This window comes from Limanda limanda, chromosome 12, assembly GCF_963576545.1.
Source record: "Limanda limanda chromosome 12, fLimLim1.1, whole genome shotgun sequence".
In the NCBI taxonomy this organism is placed as follows: domain Eukaryota; kingdom Metazoa; phylum Chordata; class Actinopteri; order Pleuronectiformes; family Pleuronectidae; genus Limanda; species Limanda limanda.
In genome coordinates, this window is record NC_083647.1 from 19,825,887 (window position 1) to 19,844,981 (window position 19,095).

At 43.7% G+C, this 19,095-nt stretch overlaps 1 protein-coding gene across 1 annotated transcript; it reads right to left on the reverse strand.

The window, feature by feature from the left end:
• Positions 1-4,584: 4,584 nt before the first annotated feature.
• gng7 (guanine nucleotide binding protein (G protein), gamma 7) lies at positions 4,585-6,241 on the reverse strand. The gene is made up of 3 exons (XM_061082803.1): positions 6,217-6,241; positions 5,082-5,197; positions 4,585-4,839 (listed from the first exon to the last, which is right to left on the reverse strand). Exons 2-3 carry the CDS (start codon positions 5,160-5,162, stop codon positions 4,714-4,716), a joined length of 207 nt encoding a protein of 68 aa, XP_060938786.1. The 5' UTR covers positions 5,163-5,197; positions 6,217-6,241; the 3' UTR covers positions 4,585-4,713.
• Between the last annotated feature and the right edge of the window lie 12,854 nt (positions 6,242-19,095).

A 19,095-nucleotide genomic window follows, 5' to 3' on the forward strand; every position in this document is an offset into this window, starting at 1 on the left:
GAAGTAGTGTGATTTCCACAGCCAATAGATATAAGCATAGACTGTGTTTAAAGATGGACAACACGTGTCGACTTCATCCCGTTGAACAACAATGAAGCCAGTATATCTTGGATATGGGTGCTGCCATCTTGTTGTTCTGATGTCATTGTCCGCGCAGTATTAAAAATGAACACTTGAACATACGTCAATGTTATAAGAAACAATTTAAAGTCCAATCCACTAACACTGAGAAGGAGGAGTGATGACCTATACTGCAGGCCGTCATCAGGGGGCGATCCAGAGGTTTTGGCTTCACTTTTGGGGATCTGTCATGTCGTCCATCTTTAAACACTGTCTATGGATTTTAAATCTGGGGACCATAGGATTCCATGAGACAGCTTCTGAGTTGTTTTAGTCTGGACCAACCAGCCGACAGATTGACATCAGCGTCAAATAAAACACACACAAGGGGACAAGTTATTATATCATCTTTTTATTAATGTTATCTACTTCTCAATATCATCTTTTTTAACAGCAATATCCACAAAATATTAACAGTGTGCAAGAAAACATGAGTTATGGCACATCAGAGAACAGTTACAAAAAATAGATATATTTTCTTCATAATCAATCAAGGCAAAAAAGTTACATATACCGTATGCATACACAGGAGATCAGAACACAAAACATGAGTCTCGAAAAGGGCTCAGAGCCGCTTCACTGATGTTTGATATGAAAGTCCACCGGCAAGGAGCCGCAGCTCTCCCCACCCGACCGGACATGAATTTCACCGGGCTCGCTGTGGATTTCCATCTGGAGCCACGTGATGTACTTTAAGACTGTTCATTCTGTGGATCTGATAACCCCAACACCAGCATTAACACAATATACGCCACTATAAGGCAAACTAACAACCAACCAATCAGACAAACTGTCAGCTGAACCAGCGATTGGGGATGGCTGTCTCTGATTGTAAGCCCAACCAGCTATGGAAAGACTGAAATGAACAACTATGACAAAAATAAAACAGTATTTGTCAGACACCATCAGGACAACACCAGTGTATGTTTGTATGTTTTTCTGTATGTGGATATCTATCTTTAGTTATGAGGGCCAATTTTGGGTCAATACCATCATTATGAGGACTTTTGGACTTTGTGAAGACATTTTGGCGGGTCCAAAGGGTTAAGACTTGTTGTTAGAGATGGGGTTAGAATTAGCTTAGGGTTAGGCGTTAGACAATTTGGCATTTCGAGAAACACGCTGGTTTGCTTGCTTGGCAAAAGAAGATCTCGAGACACAGACACGTTTGTTGGCTAAATATTTAGCTAGAGTCAGCTGAGCTAGCTTAGCTTAGCATAAAGACTAGACACTTGGGGCAATAGCTAGCCTCCCTCTAGGTTAGAAGCTGTCCACTAGCCTAACTGGCTGCTACTTTACGTCTCAGCAAGAAATCAAATGAGTTGATTTCCTAAAACGTGAAACTTCACCTTAGGGTCACTTGAAAAATGGTAAAATAACCTGCAGCTGATATAACACAGCTAAGACGGACCCTGGGATAACTAATCTGAAAAGAGGAGTCTTCAAATCATTGAATTTCACAGCTTTGTGACTATTATCAGTGGTCATCTCATCAAAAATAGCTTCCCTAAAATGTGAACACTGGCCTGGAGGGGGAGGCCATGCGTGCTGCTTGTCACATGACCTCGTCTCCGGTCAGAGTCACCATGACCTGGAATGGCAGGACTGAGATACAGCGTCACTCCAGAGGCCCCTTGTGTTCATAAACACTCTGTCTCTCTCCTACACACACACACACACCTCTATTCTCTCCTCTCTGCCGACTGCTCTGCCACATCATCGTTTTCAGCGTCCAAAAGCTAACATCTGACAAACTCCCCACCCACACACATGTATACATCCAAACACCCCCTCGATATCTGCCCTCACTATGGCCTTTCTCCAGCTCTTATTATCTGTAGGAAAAATGAAGCAGGGCTTTGTATCAGGCAAACAAATTTGTGTTTTAACATTGTATAATCAGGATAGTGATAAATGTTTGATATTTAGGAGCAATAACACCTTAGATGCAACACAATATTACTTTTTTAGGAGTATACTTTTTAACAGTTTCCCCAGTAGCCTTAAGCACTCACGCACACGCTCATCGATGAGCAGGTGTGGAGCTATTCACACACAAACTGCTCAGCTCTCACCACCTCCAACTCCAAACTCCCAGACCTCAGCCTAACAGGTGGGCCGTATTGACCTAGTCATTAGCGAACAGAGCGGTGGGCTCAACCCCCCCGTGACAGTCCGTCAGCGGTGTCAAGTCCCGTACAAGGGACCCCACCCTGCTCTGTCACTGTACGCAGCTCCTCACAAAAGCCTTGAGCTAAATGCTAAAGTGTAAATATGACGGCACAAAGCTTTCTTCTTTCAGCGATTAACCGTCAAAACCAGCACTCGACGCTCAGTCCTCACGGATCCTCCAACTTTTGACCTCTGACATTCATCCCTCGAGTCTAAAAGGCAAATGTGGGAGAGTTTAGGTGTGTGAGTGGATGTGTGTGTTGTCCGCGTTGTCTGTCGCCCACCAAAATCAACACTGGAGAAGAACAAAACCCGTGGGCTGCTCCGGTGTTAGAGGACGGATCAGGAGGTTGGTTTTTGCATCTCGAATGAGTCGATTCATCCTCTAACAGAATAAAATCCCAAACCAAACACGACTCGCATTTCTGTTTTAAATTATTCATCCTCATTGTGTTGGTTGTATTTGCATCTGTCATTTTGAAAACACAACCTCCGCCATCACAGACCTCTAAAACCTGATTAACAGAAAAGGGAAAATAAATAAAAGATGACAGACATGATCCTGACTGACAGAACAGAATAAGTAGTACTAAAAAAATCCAAACAATTCACAGAGCGGGGATTCTGTGTTTAGATTTTGTATCTTACAAACACTGTACAGGGTAATACTCAACTGACCAGGTTCCATGGACTCCACAGAGAGAAGAAAACTCCCAAAAAATAAAACCCAAAACAGCTACTCTTCAACTTATCACTTCTGCACATGTCTGAAAGAAAGTTTATACACTTAGTTTGTTTCTCTTAAGTTCATTGTTCCCCCCCACGTCATCTTTAAGTTTTTACAATCAAGTTTGGTTTTTCAGAAAGGAGGAGAATCGTGGAGGAGCGGAGGGAAGAGGAAACCGAGTGTTAGCCGAGCATTTTATCTGATTTAGAGGCAGAATTATTTTTGCACTTAAACAAGATTCCCTTCTCGACTGTAGAGGCAAATAAAACCAACTCCTCCAGCTTTGCACAATCCATTGATTATGTTTCATTTCGACCTTTTGACGCTACGAGTAAAAAGAACATGAGCGGAGGAGGTAAGAAACAGAAAGCTTCATCTTTTTTACTTTTGGGGACAGCTTCATTTCTACTTTTTTAAGTCTGGGGTTTCTCCCCCAGCCGTCTCTTGGGTGGGGTCGAACTGCGACTTCGCCCTCTCTCGGGTTAAAGCACAGGGAGGCTTGATGTACAATAGAAACCTTGAAGCTGGTATCTGGTTAGGTTTTTACCCTCGGCTCTCTATCAGACTTCCTCCCGTTTCATTAACACTAGCTGGGAACAAAGAAACCTGATCAACCAGGGGCAACACAAAGCAAAACATTAAAAAAACAAAAAGTACAGTATCGTCTGTTAAGTAACGCTTCAACTGAAAATATCAAAATGTACATTGAGATCACAAACAAGTATCTTTTGATAAGAAAAATGCAGAAAACGTCCGGGGGTTAATAGCTTCTGAGTTCTGTGTTGAGCTGTGTTCACCTTATAGGTGCAGATCTGAGGTCGGGTTAGACGTTGATATCAGCCATCTTAACGAACTGTGGCGGAATCAGTGACGGCAGATCGGCATCTATAGAGAGGACTCTCCGCACAGGTTGGCACAGCTGGGAGGTTTGGCCAAAGGCTGAAGACGGCCGCAGTGAGGCCACAGGCAGAGAAGGTCTGGTGATGCCGGGTTGAGTGGGAACATGCTATAGTCCGATAAAGGAAAAGGCTTTGGCCACTTGCTCCAAAAAGGCCCTGCTATGATTTTGCACCGGGACAAAGCTCTCGGACTCTTTTAACTCTCACATGAAAATAACTTTTAAGCCTTTTAGCGGGACACCAGGACGTGTTTGGCTCGGTTGGAAGAAGCACCTACCGCCCGTGTCTGTAGCCCACATGCATCCTCCCACTCCCGGCCTATGGCTCAGCTGTCCGTCCTTCACCCCAACCCCTCGCACACAAAACAAAACAAAGAAAAATCCCACTTTTCTATTAGTTAATAATGTCCAAATCCCTTTTCAAGTTAAGATGACACTTGTAGTTTATTTACCAGCATATATGAATATTACCAAAGCACCTTGGATCATACTCAGTGATATACTGATGTCGGCCACTGGGTGCACATGATACCTGCCCCTGAGCTGTGGCTCTGGGGTATGGCGCTTTTCCAGAGTGGCTCTTTTGGGAGTGTGTGTGTGTGTGTTTGTGTGTGTGTGTGTGTTTGCGTGTGTGGGTTCTAGATATAGCCCCCTAAGATAAGGTGCTTGAAGTTGTGTGTTTGCATGTGTGCGTCTGGGGGTCAATTTATGGTACTGAGTGTATGTTTGTTTGTGTGTGTCTATGTGGGTGTTTCTGTGTGAGTGTGTGTGTGTGGGCAGGAGGAGTAGAGCGCAGCTATAGGATGATGCAGGGTTTCTTGTCCTTGAACGGGTTTTCAGAGGTGGGAACCCCGACCAGCAGAGCGTCGCTACGAGCGTGCTGCTCACAGTAACTCATTAGGTCTGCTGCTGCTTTAGACACCTGACGGGAGAGGGGGGAGGTGAGGGGAAGGGGAGAAAAGAGGGTGAGAGATTTAAACGGGAGGAGATGTAGTTAAGGATAGGACAAGTATGGGAAAAAGAAAGAAGGAGCATAAGGAGCAGGACCAACAAGGAAGAGAAAGGGGGATGATAAAGGAGGTAAAGAGAGTATATGGTCAGATATGGATGAATGAATACACACAAACAAACACACACACATGTGGCAGTAAACTGTCGTCCTACCTTGATGCGTTCGATCCCTGCCTCAATCCTCAGCTGTTCCACCAGTTTCCTGGCCTGGGCGATATTATTACTGGTAGACATGCTGATCCATCAGAGTAGACCAGCACTGGAGGAAACTGAAAGAGAGCAAGAGGTAGATATTCAAATATGTTCACTATGCATGATAGGCATAAATGATTATCATGAAATATGCTGGCACGCCTTAGGTATGCAGGGAGAGGACATGTTAGGAAAACAAAATACTCTAACTGCAACCGGCCCATTTGAATATCTGCATTTACAGTATGTTTAGATTTGTCTTAAAACAGGGTCACATTGGCCTCTAAATTAGGATTATGAATAAAGACACTCTATTTAAACTAATTGATCAAATACAACATTCAAATCCTCATGTGTTGGCTGGAAAAAGCCTGAGAATCTCCAGAAACCTGCACTTCAGTCATTGAAACTGGTTTCACTTTAATTAGAGTTACTATAACAGCAGAGAAAATCAGAGGGTTGTTTATCTGCATGATATAATTTTCAAATTAACCACTGTTTTTATATTTTTGCAATAATTAGTGCAAAACATGCAACCCTTTAGTCATTTTTTAATTTGATTAGACTTCTGGAAATCATCCTTCTGAAAGCAAAAGAAAGTATATTTTTGACACCTCACTTTTAATCTTATGCAAATTTAAATCTTAATATAGATAGAGTAGTGTTGAGTAAGACAATAATTACACTGTGATTAATCTGCATTGGTGTTGCACTGATTTAAAGTGAATTAGCATGTGAGTCATTGTACCTGCATTCAGAGGACAGTGAGGCCTCAGCTGTAGATTTATAGCACCACCCTGAGGTGAAAACATGATGTTGCAAGACACTAATAATCAAGAAAATATAGAAATATGGCAGTTTCCTGATGAAAATACAGTTTGTGGAGATACTGAGTGCAGTATAACTAAGAATCGGGCGTCGCTTGTCAATATATGTTGGATCAATATTCAGAATTTAAAATAAACCCTCGTTCAATGTTTCCAAGATTTGTGAGTTCACTTTGTTATTTCACAAGAAGACTTATTTCAGTGGAGCTCCAGTGAGCTCACAGATGCTCTTCAGACCGAGTGCTGTGGGAACAGAGTGAGTGTGCTACCTGGGTGATGGTGCACAGACAGGTCTCTCTCTCTGGACACTGATGTGACTGGATGGAGAGGAGGTCGATGTCAGCTGAGTCGGGGGTGGGGTGGGGTGAGGGGGGGCGGACGTTCAACAGTTGCTGAGTCCAAACGACAGAGCCGGGCGCAGGGCTGAGCTCACATCGGCTTGACTCTGGAAGGAGAAGGAGAACAGGGGACATGAGCATGTGATTGTGGAACCAAGATAAAGCAAATTCATATTTATTTACACAATTAAAATAGTTTCCATGAGCATTTGTGCGTAAACCCGGGGGTTTTCCAGATTTTTTAATCTGTATGGGTAGAATTTTCGTTTTAGTTAGGAGTGGTAGAGGTTTGCCTGGAGACATTCAAATTTGAGTTTGACCATGAAATTAGGAATAAAATAAACTGTACTTTCTAACAATTAAAAAAAACAGGCTTCAACGAGAAAGATTTCAAACTGTCCACCAACTACTGACTAATATAAATAAAGAGACATGTTTTACCATTGAACAAAATATCTGCCTGGAGCGAGAGAAAATGAAGAACTGGACAATTTATGATGAAGTGGAAAATGCACATTTACTTCAGAAGTTCAAATTCTAAAATAGTTGTGCTTGTATGCTCAAGCTAAAAAAAACCATAAAGGTCAAGTTTAAAAAAAACAAAAAACAAAACTATATATAAAGATCCTGGTCTTTATCACCCAGAATCAGAAGATCCATCATCACAACTGTTTCCATCCCCCCCACTTCACTGCTCAGACAGTGGGACATCTCTGTATTATTGACACAAATCAAGACCCTTTCAAAAGTCATCTTTCACCTTCAGCAGGTAAAACCCTGTAAAGGTTGTATTTTCGATCTGCTCCACGTCTCTCCTTGCTGCGTGGAAGTTCCCCCCCCCCACCACTACATACCATCAAAAAACACCTCGCTCTTCACGCACGTCACTCCGAGTGTTACCACTGAGTCTCTCACTCTGTCTCTCTGTCTGTCGCCCTCTCTCCCGAGGAGAGAGAGACCTGCTTTAATTACTCCGACTGTGGAGTAGCTTGGAGATTCATGCCTGTAATTAGGGCCTGTGTGTGTGTCTCTGTGTGTGTGTGTGAGAGAGAGGGATGAATACATTTATATTTTAGCACCAGGTGAAATGCTCTATTTCTCGCCACCACTACACACTCATTCATTATTATTATACTGGTGAGGAAAACCAGTGTCTGCTGCTGTGCCCCCAGTCCAACCCTGATCCTAATCATAATCCAAACCTTAATCCTGAGTCCAAATCCTAATCCCAGTGAGACACATTATGGCACATTGCTCTCCCTACATTAGCCACTTAAATCTTAAAAGGTTTAGGTATTAGAATGATTATTATTATTGCAGATTCTGGCCCTGGGATTACTTGGTATCAGATTATAAAAATTTATGATGGGGTATCAAGCGGCCCTAGTGGAAATTTACTCGAATTTGAACATGACCACTGAACCATATCACAAAAGCACTGAGCAAGACCGAGGCAATGACAAATAGTGAATAAATAGGACAGGTTTAAATCCTCTGAGGTCATGTTTACCTTGTGGGACAGGCCTTTTGTCCCCTAATGGGAGGTAAGTGACCATGTTGTGAATGTGCCAATAGATTTCTGCAGCTAAATATGTTTATCTCACACACAAACACACACGCACACACACACGCACACACTTTTTCCATCACACCATATTGCATGCTGGTCCTTATCTGTCAGGATTTGAGCCGTGTCCCTGAATCACCCCGTATGCCACATCAGTGATGAACATAATGTAGATAGACACTAAACAGGAAATGCTTAACTTCAGGACACAGCAACATCACACACTACAACCTCTACATTCACCACAGAACAGAATACAACACACAAAAAAAGGATTTGGACACTCGGACACACAAGACTGGAGCTTTTGAGGCGAACAGAAAAAAAGTGACACCAATCCCTCACACCAGGATGATGTTGAAACAAGCTGACTCTTCTCCTCACACCCTCCTCCTCCTCCGTTTACAACCTGTTGTAACTTTCTCGTGTGATTCTTCGCTGGGTTTTCTGAAAGTGAACGTTCAAAGTGCAAAACGACGGTTCTGCTGCTTCCACGTTTTTCCAAAGCGACAAACGTGGAAACACCTCAAAGAAATGGAGACAACACAGAGAGATATTAATAGCTTGGGTTGCCTCAGCCTGTTGATTGGATCTAACTTTCTTTGCTGGGAGACTGGAGCTGGACCATTAACAAAAACCAGCACATACAGTCACAGGCAGCCTTTGTTTCCTGCACACCCCCAAATTGAAAACACCCATAAATATAAGAGAGAGAGAGAGAGAGAGAGAGAGAGAGAGAGAGAGAGAGAGAGAGAGAGAGAGAGAGAGAGAGAGAGAGAGAGAGAGAGAGAGAGAGATAAAGAGAGAGAGAACAGGGGCAGGGACCCATGCACTGGGTTGCACATTTGTCTTGGCCTGGACCAAACACATCACCGGAGCTGGACAGGCCCCAGCCACGCAGCCTGCAGCCATGATGCCAGCCCATCAACCCTTATCGATCCGGGCAGCAGCTCCGGAGCTCGGCCGGGGCCTGCAGCTCCTCCACCTCCTCCTCCACCACCACCTCCTCCTCCACCTACTCCTCCACCACAGGCCCCCTGCTCGCTGCTCCGCCGTGGGAACACACAATGCGGGCATTTTGATGGATAGAACAGCATGTCCTCTCTCTCTCTCTCTCTCCCATGGCTGTCCACACACACACACACACACACACTCACACACACACACACACACACACACACACACACACACACACACAGACGCGCAGACCTTGTGCACATACTGTATCAGAAAGCCTGAGACGTGTTACACAGCCCTGGTACAGAAAAGGCCCTGGTTGTTGTTGGCCGAGCATGGCAGCAGACTGGTGACATGTTGGGAGGGAGGCAAACCCAGTACGCAACCCCCCCAACCCCCCCATCCAGCGACATGCTCTCCGCTATTACGCAAAATTGACACCACGGCCCTCTACTTTCAACGCAAGAGATCCAGAGGTTGTTGTCTTTTTTTAGGGGGGGTGGAGGGTGGAGGGGGGGGATACAGAGGTTCGTGCGTCCTGGCGAGCTGAAGGAAATATTCCACTGACCCTTGTCCACGGTGCTCCCCACCCTCTCTGCCGGCAAAGGGCTGGGGAAATCCGGATTCGTGACACTGATGAAGCCCCTCTCTCTCTCCTCTCCTCTCTTTCCTCTCTCTCTCTCTTCTCTCTCTCTCCGTGCTGCTGCAGCCGCCCTCGGAGAGAACCGAGGGAGATGTGGGGTTTTTTTCACGGACGCGTAAGGATTATTATTATTATTATTATTATACACGAGGAGGAGGTAAAAACAAAATAGCCGAATATCTCCAAACTCACCTCGGATTGCGCTGTATTGGCGATTTAAAGGGACAGATCCGCTGCTTCCTCGCTCGCTCGCTCCCCGTCCTCGCCGAGCCAAACGCCTCCCCCTCCGATCCCAGTGTCTGTCCACTCCTCTGCCCCCCCTCTCTGCCTCCCTCCCTCTCTCCCTCGCTCCGTCTCTCCCTCCCTTCATCCATCCGAGCCGGTGACAGCCGCTGGAACCCGGGGGCTCCCAGACCAACATGTCATACATCAGCCCAGACTAATCATTAGGATTTGGAATATGCACATGTGCCAAATATATCCTCATGGAGGCAGAAACAATTGCAGGCGATGAAGTGGATCGTGTGTTTTTCTTGAGGACCTCTGGTGCCTTGTTTGGAGTTTGTAAAGACTTCTGATTATATATACACGTATACATTTTTAGCCTGTACATGAAATCGTATTTATTTTTTGTAAATTGCAGCTGTTGGTTAACGTGAACACAAAACAGTCTACTGTTGAATTTGCCATAATATTTTTTTCCATATACAGCCATTTAATAGACAAAAACTGCATTTAACCTTTAAGTGTCTCACATAGATGCTACAAATATCTATTTGGCCACTTTATACATATTCTTGGGTTTAACATACGTCATATTGCTTTACATGTAATCGAATTACATGTGATTGATGTAAATGCACTATACAATAAAACATATATATAAACTATGTCAAAAAGCTTTCTCTCCAGCTTTAAATTCACTTCATACCTCGTTTTAATACTATTTTTGTGCTTGACTTAAGTACTTCAGATTGTAAATATTGATTGTTCATATTGCACAATCCTTATTCTAGTGTTTATAATACTTTTATATTGTTTTTACATTTTTATATGCATGCTTGCACAAACACACCACAGCAAATTCATTGTATGTGTAAACCTACTCGCCAATAAACCCTGATTCTGAATTCTGGAAATGAAAAATAAATTCTTGTTGACTTTACTTTGCTCTGACTCTTATTAAACTAAAGTCTTTGTGCTCAAATGAAACGACCTGACCTTGTTTGACAGAAAGAAGTCCGCTCCACACCCCAGCTGTGACCTTTGCTCCCTGTTCGTCCAACCTGCTGCAACATGGATTTCATTTCCTCCAACACGCACATCTGGAGATCTGTGCACCAGATGACTTCCTTCCTTCCTTCCGACACGAGTCCACTGCGCTGTGCTGCCACACGATGGCGCCATCGGCCTGTAACCGTGTTCCCTTCTTCTCCGGGGAGGTGTGGGCCGCTCCTTCTATTCCTGGCAGGCCCAGTGCAAACACGCATCCTCCGTCTCCACCGAGCTGCACCGTCCACTCCTCCTCCACACGACGCCGGATGTGCTGCATCTGCTGCAGGATCGCTGGCTGCGTCTGTTTGAAGAGGACAAAGGTCTAATGTGTAGGAAACGGTCTTATTCTTACACTAAATCTGGGTTGTGAGGCTGTAGATCCTGGCGATGCTGATCGAGATGGAGAGCAGTGCATGGAGTCAGTGGCGGATGGAGGATTTTTCCAAATCAGGGGCCACAATTTACACAGGGGGGCCAATTATGTGTCCATCCTCCATGCACAATTCAGTAAGGTGCCTGTTTTCTTGTTGTTTTAAAGACTATACCGACAGGACACGGGCACTTCAGGGGCTAATTAGATCTCAGTTGGGACCAGTGCCCCCCTTGGCCCCCACCGGGATCCGCACCTACATGAAGTGCATCATGGTTTGGATGGATGTTCGGAACTGTATTTTGTTATTATAAGGACAATTAGACAAACAGGTCATTCTCAGGACAAAGAAATGTTTCTATGTTATGTTCTTGTTGAAAATACTCTGAACCAATTTGTTTTATTTTCAAGAGCCTCATCAATATAAGAAAGTATTACGATATGTATTATACATCATTATTGTAATATTGTAGCTAACAAAATAATGCATTTATGATTAATTGTGCATTTGACAAATTCTTATCGATAGTTTAATATATATATAGATATAGTTTTGGACTTTTTCATACCTCTATCTTTTCCTCTTGATTCATTGTCTTTATTTGTTGTGTATATAAACTGGAATTGGGAGTTATGTGCACAGATGGGAAACTTTACTTGACTTTCATCTTGAATCAGGCAATACCTCCTTAAACCGACATTTTCCAGAATACAACTGAACATCTGCAGTTGCGTTATACTTCATGCACAGACTTAGAAACATACAGAGTTGAAAATATGCTGTGTTCATGCAAACCCACTTCTGCGGCCCGGGTCTTCGTCGTGGCTCCATGGAAACCGTTTCAAGCTGCTTAATATAACCACAGGAGAGCTATATTTATATCTCACACAGTACCGCATTGGCCTCATTTCCACTGATGTGTGAAATTATGCTGATGCCTATACATTTCTCTCCTCACCTTTTAGCTCTCTCTTCCTCCGTCTCCCACCGCTGTTCTCCCCCTTCATCTGTCTCGCTTCCTTCCTCCATGTCTCCCTCTTTCCCCTCCTTTTCCCTTCTTTCTTTCTGTGTGTGTGTGTGTGTGTGTGTGTGTGTGTGTGTTGAGGAAGCAGTAGGTTACAGTCGATTACAGCAGGGTTCTTTATTTTCTAAGAAATAAGTGAAGGAAACCCATGAGTCACGAGCTAAAGATGCTACGCAGGTTGAAGGAGGAGGTGGTGGTGCTCGAATCCACTTGTTATTTTAAGGCTGGAATAAAGCAGGCAACCAAGGCCCCCCCCCCCCCCCCACACACACACACATACACACACACCCTCAGGGGCCCCAAAAGCATTTTGCTAGTCTTTGTAATTTTATTCTGTTCTTGTCTTTACATTGTGTCTTTTTTTTTAAATATTGTACAGCACTCCCTCACCTGTCTTTATTTTACTCTTTGTAATTCACATTGTGTCTACTGTTTTTGCCAAGCACTTTGATCAACTGTGGCAATTATTCATTTAGGATTTGAGTAACATCCAAATTTATAATTTTATCATCACGGAAAATGAAGAAAATAGCAAATACTTCAATTTGAGAAGCTGGATGTCAGTGGTGCTAATCTCTGACCTAAAACACAGACTGTCCCAGATGTCTCGAAGCCTATGTGTGTGTGTGTGTGTGTGTTTGTGTGTGTGTACGAGAGGGTTCTCTCATTAAGATCCAGAGGAGGGGTTACCACACTGGCCCTGGAGGGTGAGACTTTTCCTATTTCTGCTTTGTTGTATACAGCAGCAGCAGCAGCATAAGAGGCCTGGGAGACCTGTGCCTGTCGGAAAGCATCTCAGTCCCCACCAGGGTCACACCACGCTCTGATGCGACAACCGTTGTCAACGTCACGCGGTCTCCATAGCAACCGTGCCGGGGCCCAGCATCCCTGAGCAGATGTGCGAGGGTTAAAAGGGAGAGGTGGGAGTGAGGGGAGGGAGGAGCGGGAGGCTGTGAACTCAGCATCTCTTCACTCACTTTGTCTCGGAGTGTTTCATGTGAATTCAGCGAGGACACGTCAGAGGTCTGAGGCCGAGCTGCCGCCGCTGCTCTGCTGCTGCCGCCAGGAGAGAAACTCCAACTTCAGCCATAGCTCACATGCTCACAGTGAAAATACTGACGTGCTATAAAGCAGCTGTGATGTTTAGCTTTAGCATGCGGTGGTTGAATGTAACTGATTACATTTACTCAAGTACTATTCTTAGGCCAACAAGAGTGTTTTTATTTTGTAAAACTTCTTCTATTCCACTTTGAAGAGGAAAGTGCTTTTTACTCCACTACATTATTTGATAACTTAAGTTTCTAGATACTTTGCAGTTTCAGATGAATAATAAGAATATAATCGATAAATAAATTATTATGCATTAAAGAATTTTATTGAAACTACCAACCTTCAGTCAACAATAAGCGACAAATCAAAAGGACGAGAAACACTGCAGTTCACATTTTTATTAGGAAAATCATTTTGCAGATTGAATATTATTATTACCATATATATATATATAATTATGATCGTATATATAATTATATATATATAATTATTTTCAGTTATTCAGAGGATGCATCAGCACAGTATATCTTAATAGGAAGACTATTGCTAGAATAAATATCTATACATCATAATTAGTTAAATAAATAAAAAGTTCCAACAGAAGTATTTTCGTTTTTCCATAATTTACAAAAAACAACAAGTGCTAAAAAGAAATAAACCATTTGCAAAACTGAAGCCGTAAATGCTGCTGAGGAATTTATTTTAAAAAATACAAAGATGATTCACAGTTTGTGTCCTTGTTCTCATGCTGGCTGAAACACCAATAAGGGACCATGCAGGGATGAAGAGCCAGAGCGACAGGATAGTACCAAACTACATTACCCACAACCCCCCCACACACTTTACGCCCCTTCCCCACACCCTTTTGTGAGGCTCTGAGCCAATCAGACGAGAAGTAAAGGGGTGAGCAGGAGAGGTCAACGGGGTCAGTGGGTGCATTTTATTTTTTTCAGTTCTAGTCCTCCAGAGCTGATTATCCTCCGGATCCTCTGACAGGACGGTGACCCGCCCTCGTTGGTAAAGATGAGACTGATGGACAAATAAAACTTTCTATCGTGTTTTGGGGTCCAACCCTTTTCCCTCTGTTTCAGCGCCACATGGTCGTGTTCCGCCCTGCAAGGGAAGAACACACGTGAACCAAGCTTCCTCGGCAGTGTGAGCCTGTCCCCCTGTGACCTCTGAGGTGAACTTTGCCTGGAACCGATCCAGCTTCAGTTTCATTAAATGCCACTTTATCCTGCCTCTTTTCTCAATAACATGACATTTTTATTTCTTTCCAGCAATTCTGAGCGTCAAATGTCCTCCTTCTAAAGTCTGTGTTCACTATACAACACCATCGTGGTGCAAAATTTGGTTAAAAACCGAGATGATCCTGTTATGTAATTGGCTGCTGCTTTGGTCTGATATAGCAGTCAGCCAATCACATCACTGAATTTGTGTTTTGGACTGACGGACAAAGACTGTCATGAAAAGTGGTGTTATAAAGTAAAACCACTGAGGAAAATATAACACTTAAATAATGACAATAAGAGACATCCGAAATAAAACCTGCTGGAATTAAATAAAAATGACAAAAAACTCTGTTATTGGGAAAGAAAGGAGGATGAATTTGGAACATTTACTGGATTATTTCAGAATTAGTCGATGTTGATATCTATTTGTGATCATCCTATTCATTCATCGGATATTGGGCACTTTGGGTCTCTGCAAAATGTTAGTTTATTCGTTTTTACCTTGCAGAGAAAATTATAGCACACTTTGGAAACAGCACCAAAGTTTTGACTTCATGGCAGCCGACATAAAGAAGCTCTCTTCTGGAGCCAAGTGCAAGCTTCCAAATGGACAAGTTCCCTATAAGAAAGAAACGCAGGCACCTTCCACCCACAGCTTCCTTTCTTCCTCCTCCTCTTCTCTCATCTCTGAAACCGCCTTTAAACACTATTTACAACTATCTACAATCGGGCGTGAGCGGTGTCGACCTTCAGTCTGTTCGAGCGCAAGCGACTCACAGAAAAATTGGAGGGAAGGAAGTGAGAGAAACTCGGGAGCTTCAGGGGAGAGCGGACAGAGAATTGACGGAGAAGCAGACGTGACGTGTAGGAGAGCGACGAGCAGGAAACAGCCAGAGACGAGGCCTGTGTGAATAGAACCGGTGTGTGCAAGTTGTGTAAGTGTGCATGAAGGCATGCAGTCTGTATGTCCAGCTTCCATACAGCTGAATATACTGTGTGTGTTTGTGTCTGTGTGTGTACTGAGCAGTGCAGGATGACTCATGCAGAATGTGTGGGCATTCTCCACAGGAAGGGCTTCAAACATCTGACAGACACTTCACAAGATGGTGCAACAACAGCACACACACACACACACACGTAAACACACACAAGCACATACACAAACGTATGCAGGCAAGAGTGATAGGCAAAATATGCAAATAGGTGATTGCATTCATACACTGATAAACACACATACAAAAACACACGTACAAAAAACACACACACACAGCAGCAGCAGTGAATATGCTTCATTGTTAAATGAGATGAGACAAGCCATGGGAGGAAACTCAGCGGACACACACACGTACACAAACACACATTTGAGTCGTACACAGGCCACGGTTGGTGCAGTTGCACTCCACATTTTCACACCACTTCTATTAATAGCACAGCTCCCTTCCCTCCCGCTCCAGCTTGTTGTCCGTATGCCGCTCTCGAACGCTGCCTCATTGTTTTTTTCCCGCCCGGCTGTATCATATTCCACGCGGGAACATGAGCAGCGACAGTCTCCTGTACAGACGTCAGCAGAACAACACATTGCTCAAACATGCGCTCGCAATCTGGCATTCTGCGTGAGGCAATCAGACGTGCCAAGCTGATATTTATGCAGCCTGTGCAAACCCCCCCCCGATAGTTAAGCATCAGATCAGACCAGAGGCGGGTCTGAGGGCTGTTACATGTTATTTCCAGCTGTTGTTGTTGTTGCTTTTTTGAGCTTCAGTGCTTTTCACTCCATCTTAACGAGCACAAGACAAACCCAGATCTCCCGTTTCAGAAATAAAACGCAGGTGGAAAAATCGACAAAACGAAAGAGAGTGCGAATGAGCAAATCCCTGGAGTCTAACGAGTAAAGGGTGTGTTAACGATGCAAATCTTTTGGGAGTGTTAACAGGAACTCACATTTGTGCCGAACACAACACGTCGATAACAACGGATTCATTGTCAACTTGGAAAATAAATACAAAAAAAGGAAAAGCTATGGAGTGGAACCTTTAGTTACATATTCACATTTTGCTAGTATTATCCGATTGATCTGAAGAGTGGATGTGTCAAATACAATATATCATGAGCATCGTTAATAAGCTGTATTTTACAGTATATAGCAACATTGAACCTCCTACTGTAACAATATTTCCTGGTTACAAAGGACATATTCCCAGAAAGACAGTGGGTACAGGTTTTTCTTTACATGGGTAACATCTTACTTGAAGCTCTTCCTAACGTGTCGTTGAACTACCTTATGCTTATGTACAGTAACTCCGCATGGGAAGTAGTTTAAAGTGGGCGTGAGTGATGAGGGAGGGGCATTTTACATGGTGCTTAGAAACGAGGCAGCGCTGATTAATAAGCAAGTCTTCAAGTAAAATGTCACCCTAAAGTGCCCAGTTGTGGATTCTGCTGCACACATAGAGACGGAGGGAGACAGACGGCGGTGGCGAACGACAGTTGCTGTGCTTTTTCTTTTTCAGTTGTTTCTTTTTTTTTTAGTTTGACCAGAGAAATGAACACACGGTTAAAAGGGGCATCATCTGTGTCTTTGGGTTCAACAGTACAGGAGCAGATTATCCGCCAAATAGTTTGTTAGAAACCGCCTGAGAGATGGAGAGAAGTAGACAAATAATCGGACCCTCCGAGGCCATCGTACAGGGGGTGACGTCACACACACACGTGTTTCTTCACGACCACAGCGAATCACGGATCACATCACGATACCCTGTTGCTCAGCAGAACCCCAACCTGGTTGTGCCGTGACCAAACAAAACATTTTTACAATCGAGACTCCGAGCTACGTGTGACTATGGTGATGGTGATTGTTCCTCTACGTTCAGGACCAGAGAGTAAAGGTTAAAGATGGAAAATAGCAGACGAGACAAAAAAATTAAAAAACAAAACATGTGTACAAAAAAAGAAACACACAAAGAAATGTACAAACAAACAAACAGATATGTCAGTAAAAAAGTATTGTGCTTTTAGCTGTCCAGTGCACACCGAGTACAAGTTTTAGAGCTCCTACGTGAGAAAGGTGTGTGTGTGTGTATATGCACTTCGGACATATCCTGTGTTCAGCAGAGATCATTAAAACATACAGTAGGCAAAACATGTTAGTGTGTGTGTGTGTCTATTTATGATATTAAGTGCAATGTGAGATCATCTAGGCAGAGTGAGGCCTGTTTGTCTTCATCAAATCAAAACAAATTGTTACTCAAAGTGAAAACCACAACAATGCATGAGTGTGTTATTTTTTCCGACTCTTGCATCAATGCATTCAGGCGCATGCTATATGCATGTTTAAATATGTGTGTGTGTGTGTTTGACCCATTCTGTTTCCTGATAAGCACATGAGAAGCAAAACAAAAACAACGAGGAAACAGAATTACAGATTCAGGTCACACTCAATAATCTGCATGGGTTTACTTTCACATCCATTAGTATTCTTTTTTTCCCCTCTTCTGTGTGCTTTCTGTTGTTTTGTTTTTTTAACATGAATTTAAAGAGCATTATAAAACAAGACAAAAAAAAAAAAAAGGCAAACAAGGAGAAACCTTCACATGAAAATTGCCAAAGCAAACGGACATTCTTCACCACAGAACCCCACCCCCCCCAAAGAAAAAAAATCATCCCAGTTCACTTTCGTCTTATCAGCTCGGCAACGAATATCCAAGTGTATCGTCCTCAAGGCAGATGTTTATGTTTTTTCGTTTCATGTTGTGATGAGAGTCCAGCTTCCCTTCCCTCCACGGTTATTACTCGACACTAGATGAAGTCTCAGAAACATCGCTGTGTCGTGGTGGTGGCTGGATGAGGATGGATGAGGAGGGTTGCACATGAATGATGTGATGACAGATTGACAAATGTAACGAGGAGTCTTTTTTTTTATTATCTTCAAATGGGTGAATTTGTCCTGTCGCCAACAATTTAAGCTCTGACCTTCTGTGACTGACACAATAGCTGGGGCGGGGGGGCAAGTGGAGACTAGTGGAATCACTGACAGATCCCACGTTTATTTACATCAGAGGCGTGCGTTTCTCACACCATAGAATCCTCCAGCGTTTATCTCAAAATAGGGTTTGAACTAATGTCGTTGACTCTGTTACATACACATTTAGTTTCTGTGTAGTGGTGATAACAGGAGAGGGGGGGGATATTGAAGGATGGGGAAGCTGGGATGTTAGTGTGTGAGCTGGGACAGGGATGGAGGGAGGACTAAGGGGTGTAGAAGTGAAAGAGGAAAGTCAAATTTGTGTGTATATCCGAAGGGAACTTTCAGTTTCGGGAGGGGATGCTGTCGTCTGTGATCTTCTCCGCAGGCCGAGGTCTCCACGACCACCTCAGGTTTCCTTCTGCGACACACGCATCTCACTTTTAATTTGCGATATTCAGAATGCGTGTGGATGTCGAGCTCCGAGGTGAAATCCGTGTTGTTTTTCCTGGCATGGAACTTTTGTGTTTGTGAACGCACCAGTCGCACGGAGGAGGATGTGGTTGATGAGAATCCCCGGTGGCCTTCCAGACATTTAGCTCCGAGTGATAACATTTAATGAGTCTGTGTTTTCTCTCGTCTGCATTTCTTTTCTTTCCTCTCTCTCCCTTTTCATTATTTCCTCCCCTCTCTCCCGCCTCCACCTCCCCCTTTTCCTCCCCTCCTGGTT

Coding starts and splice junctions, on each gene's coding strand:
- gng7 (XM_061082803.1), bottom strand. CDS start 5,162: ATGTCTACCAGTAATAATATCGCCCAGGCCAGGAAACTGGTGGAACAG. Junction 4,840..5,081: donor CAGGGATCGAACGCATCAAG/GTAGGACGACAG, acceptor CTCTCCCGTCAG/GTGTCTAAAGCAGCAGCAGA.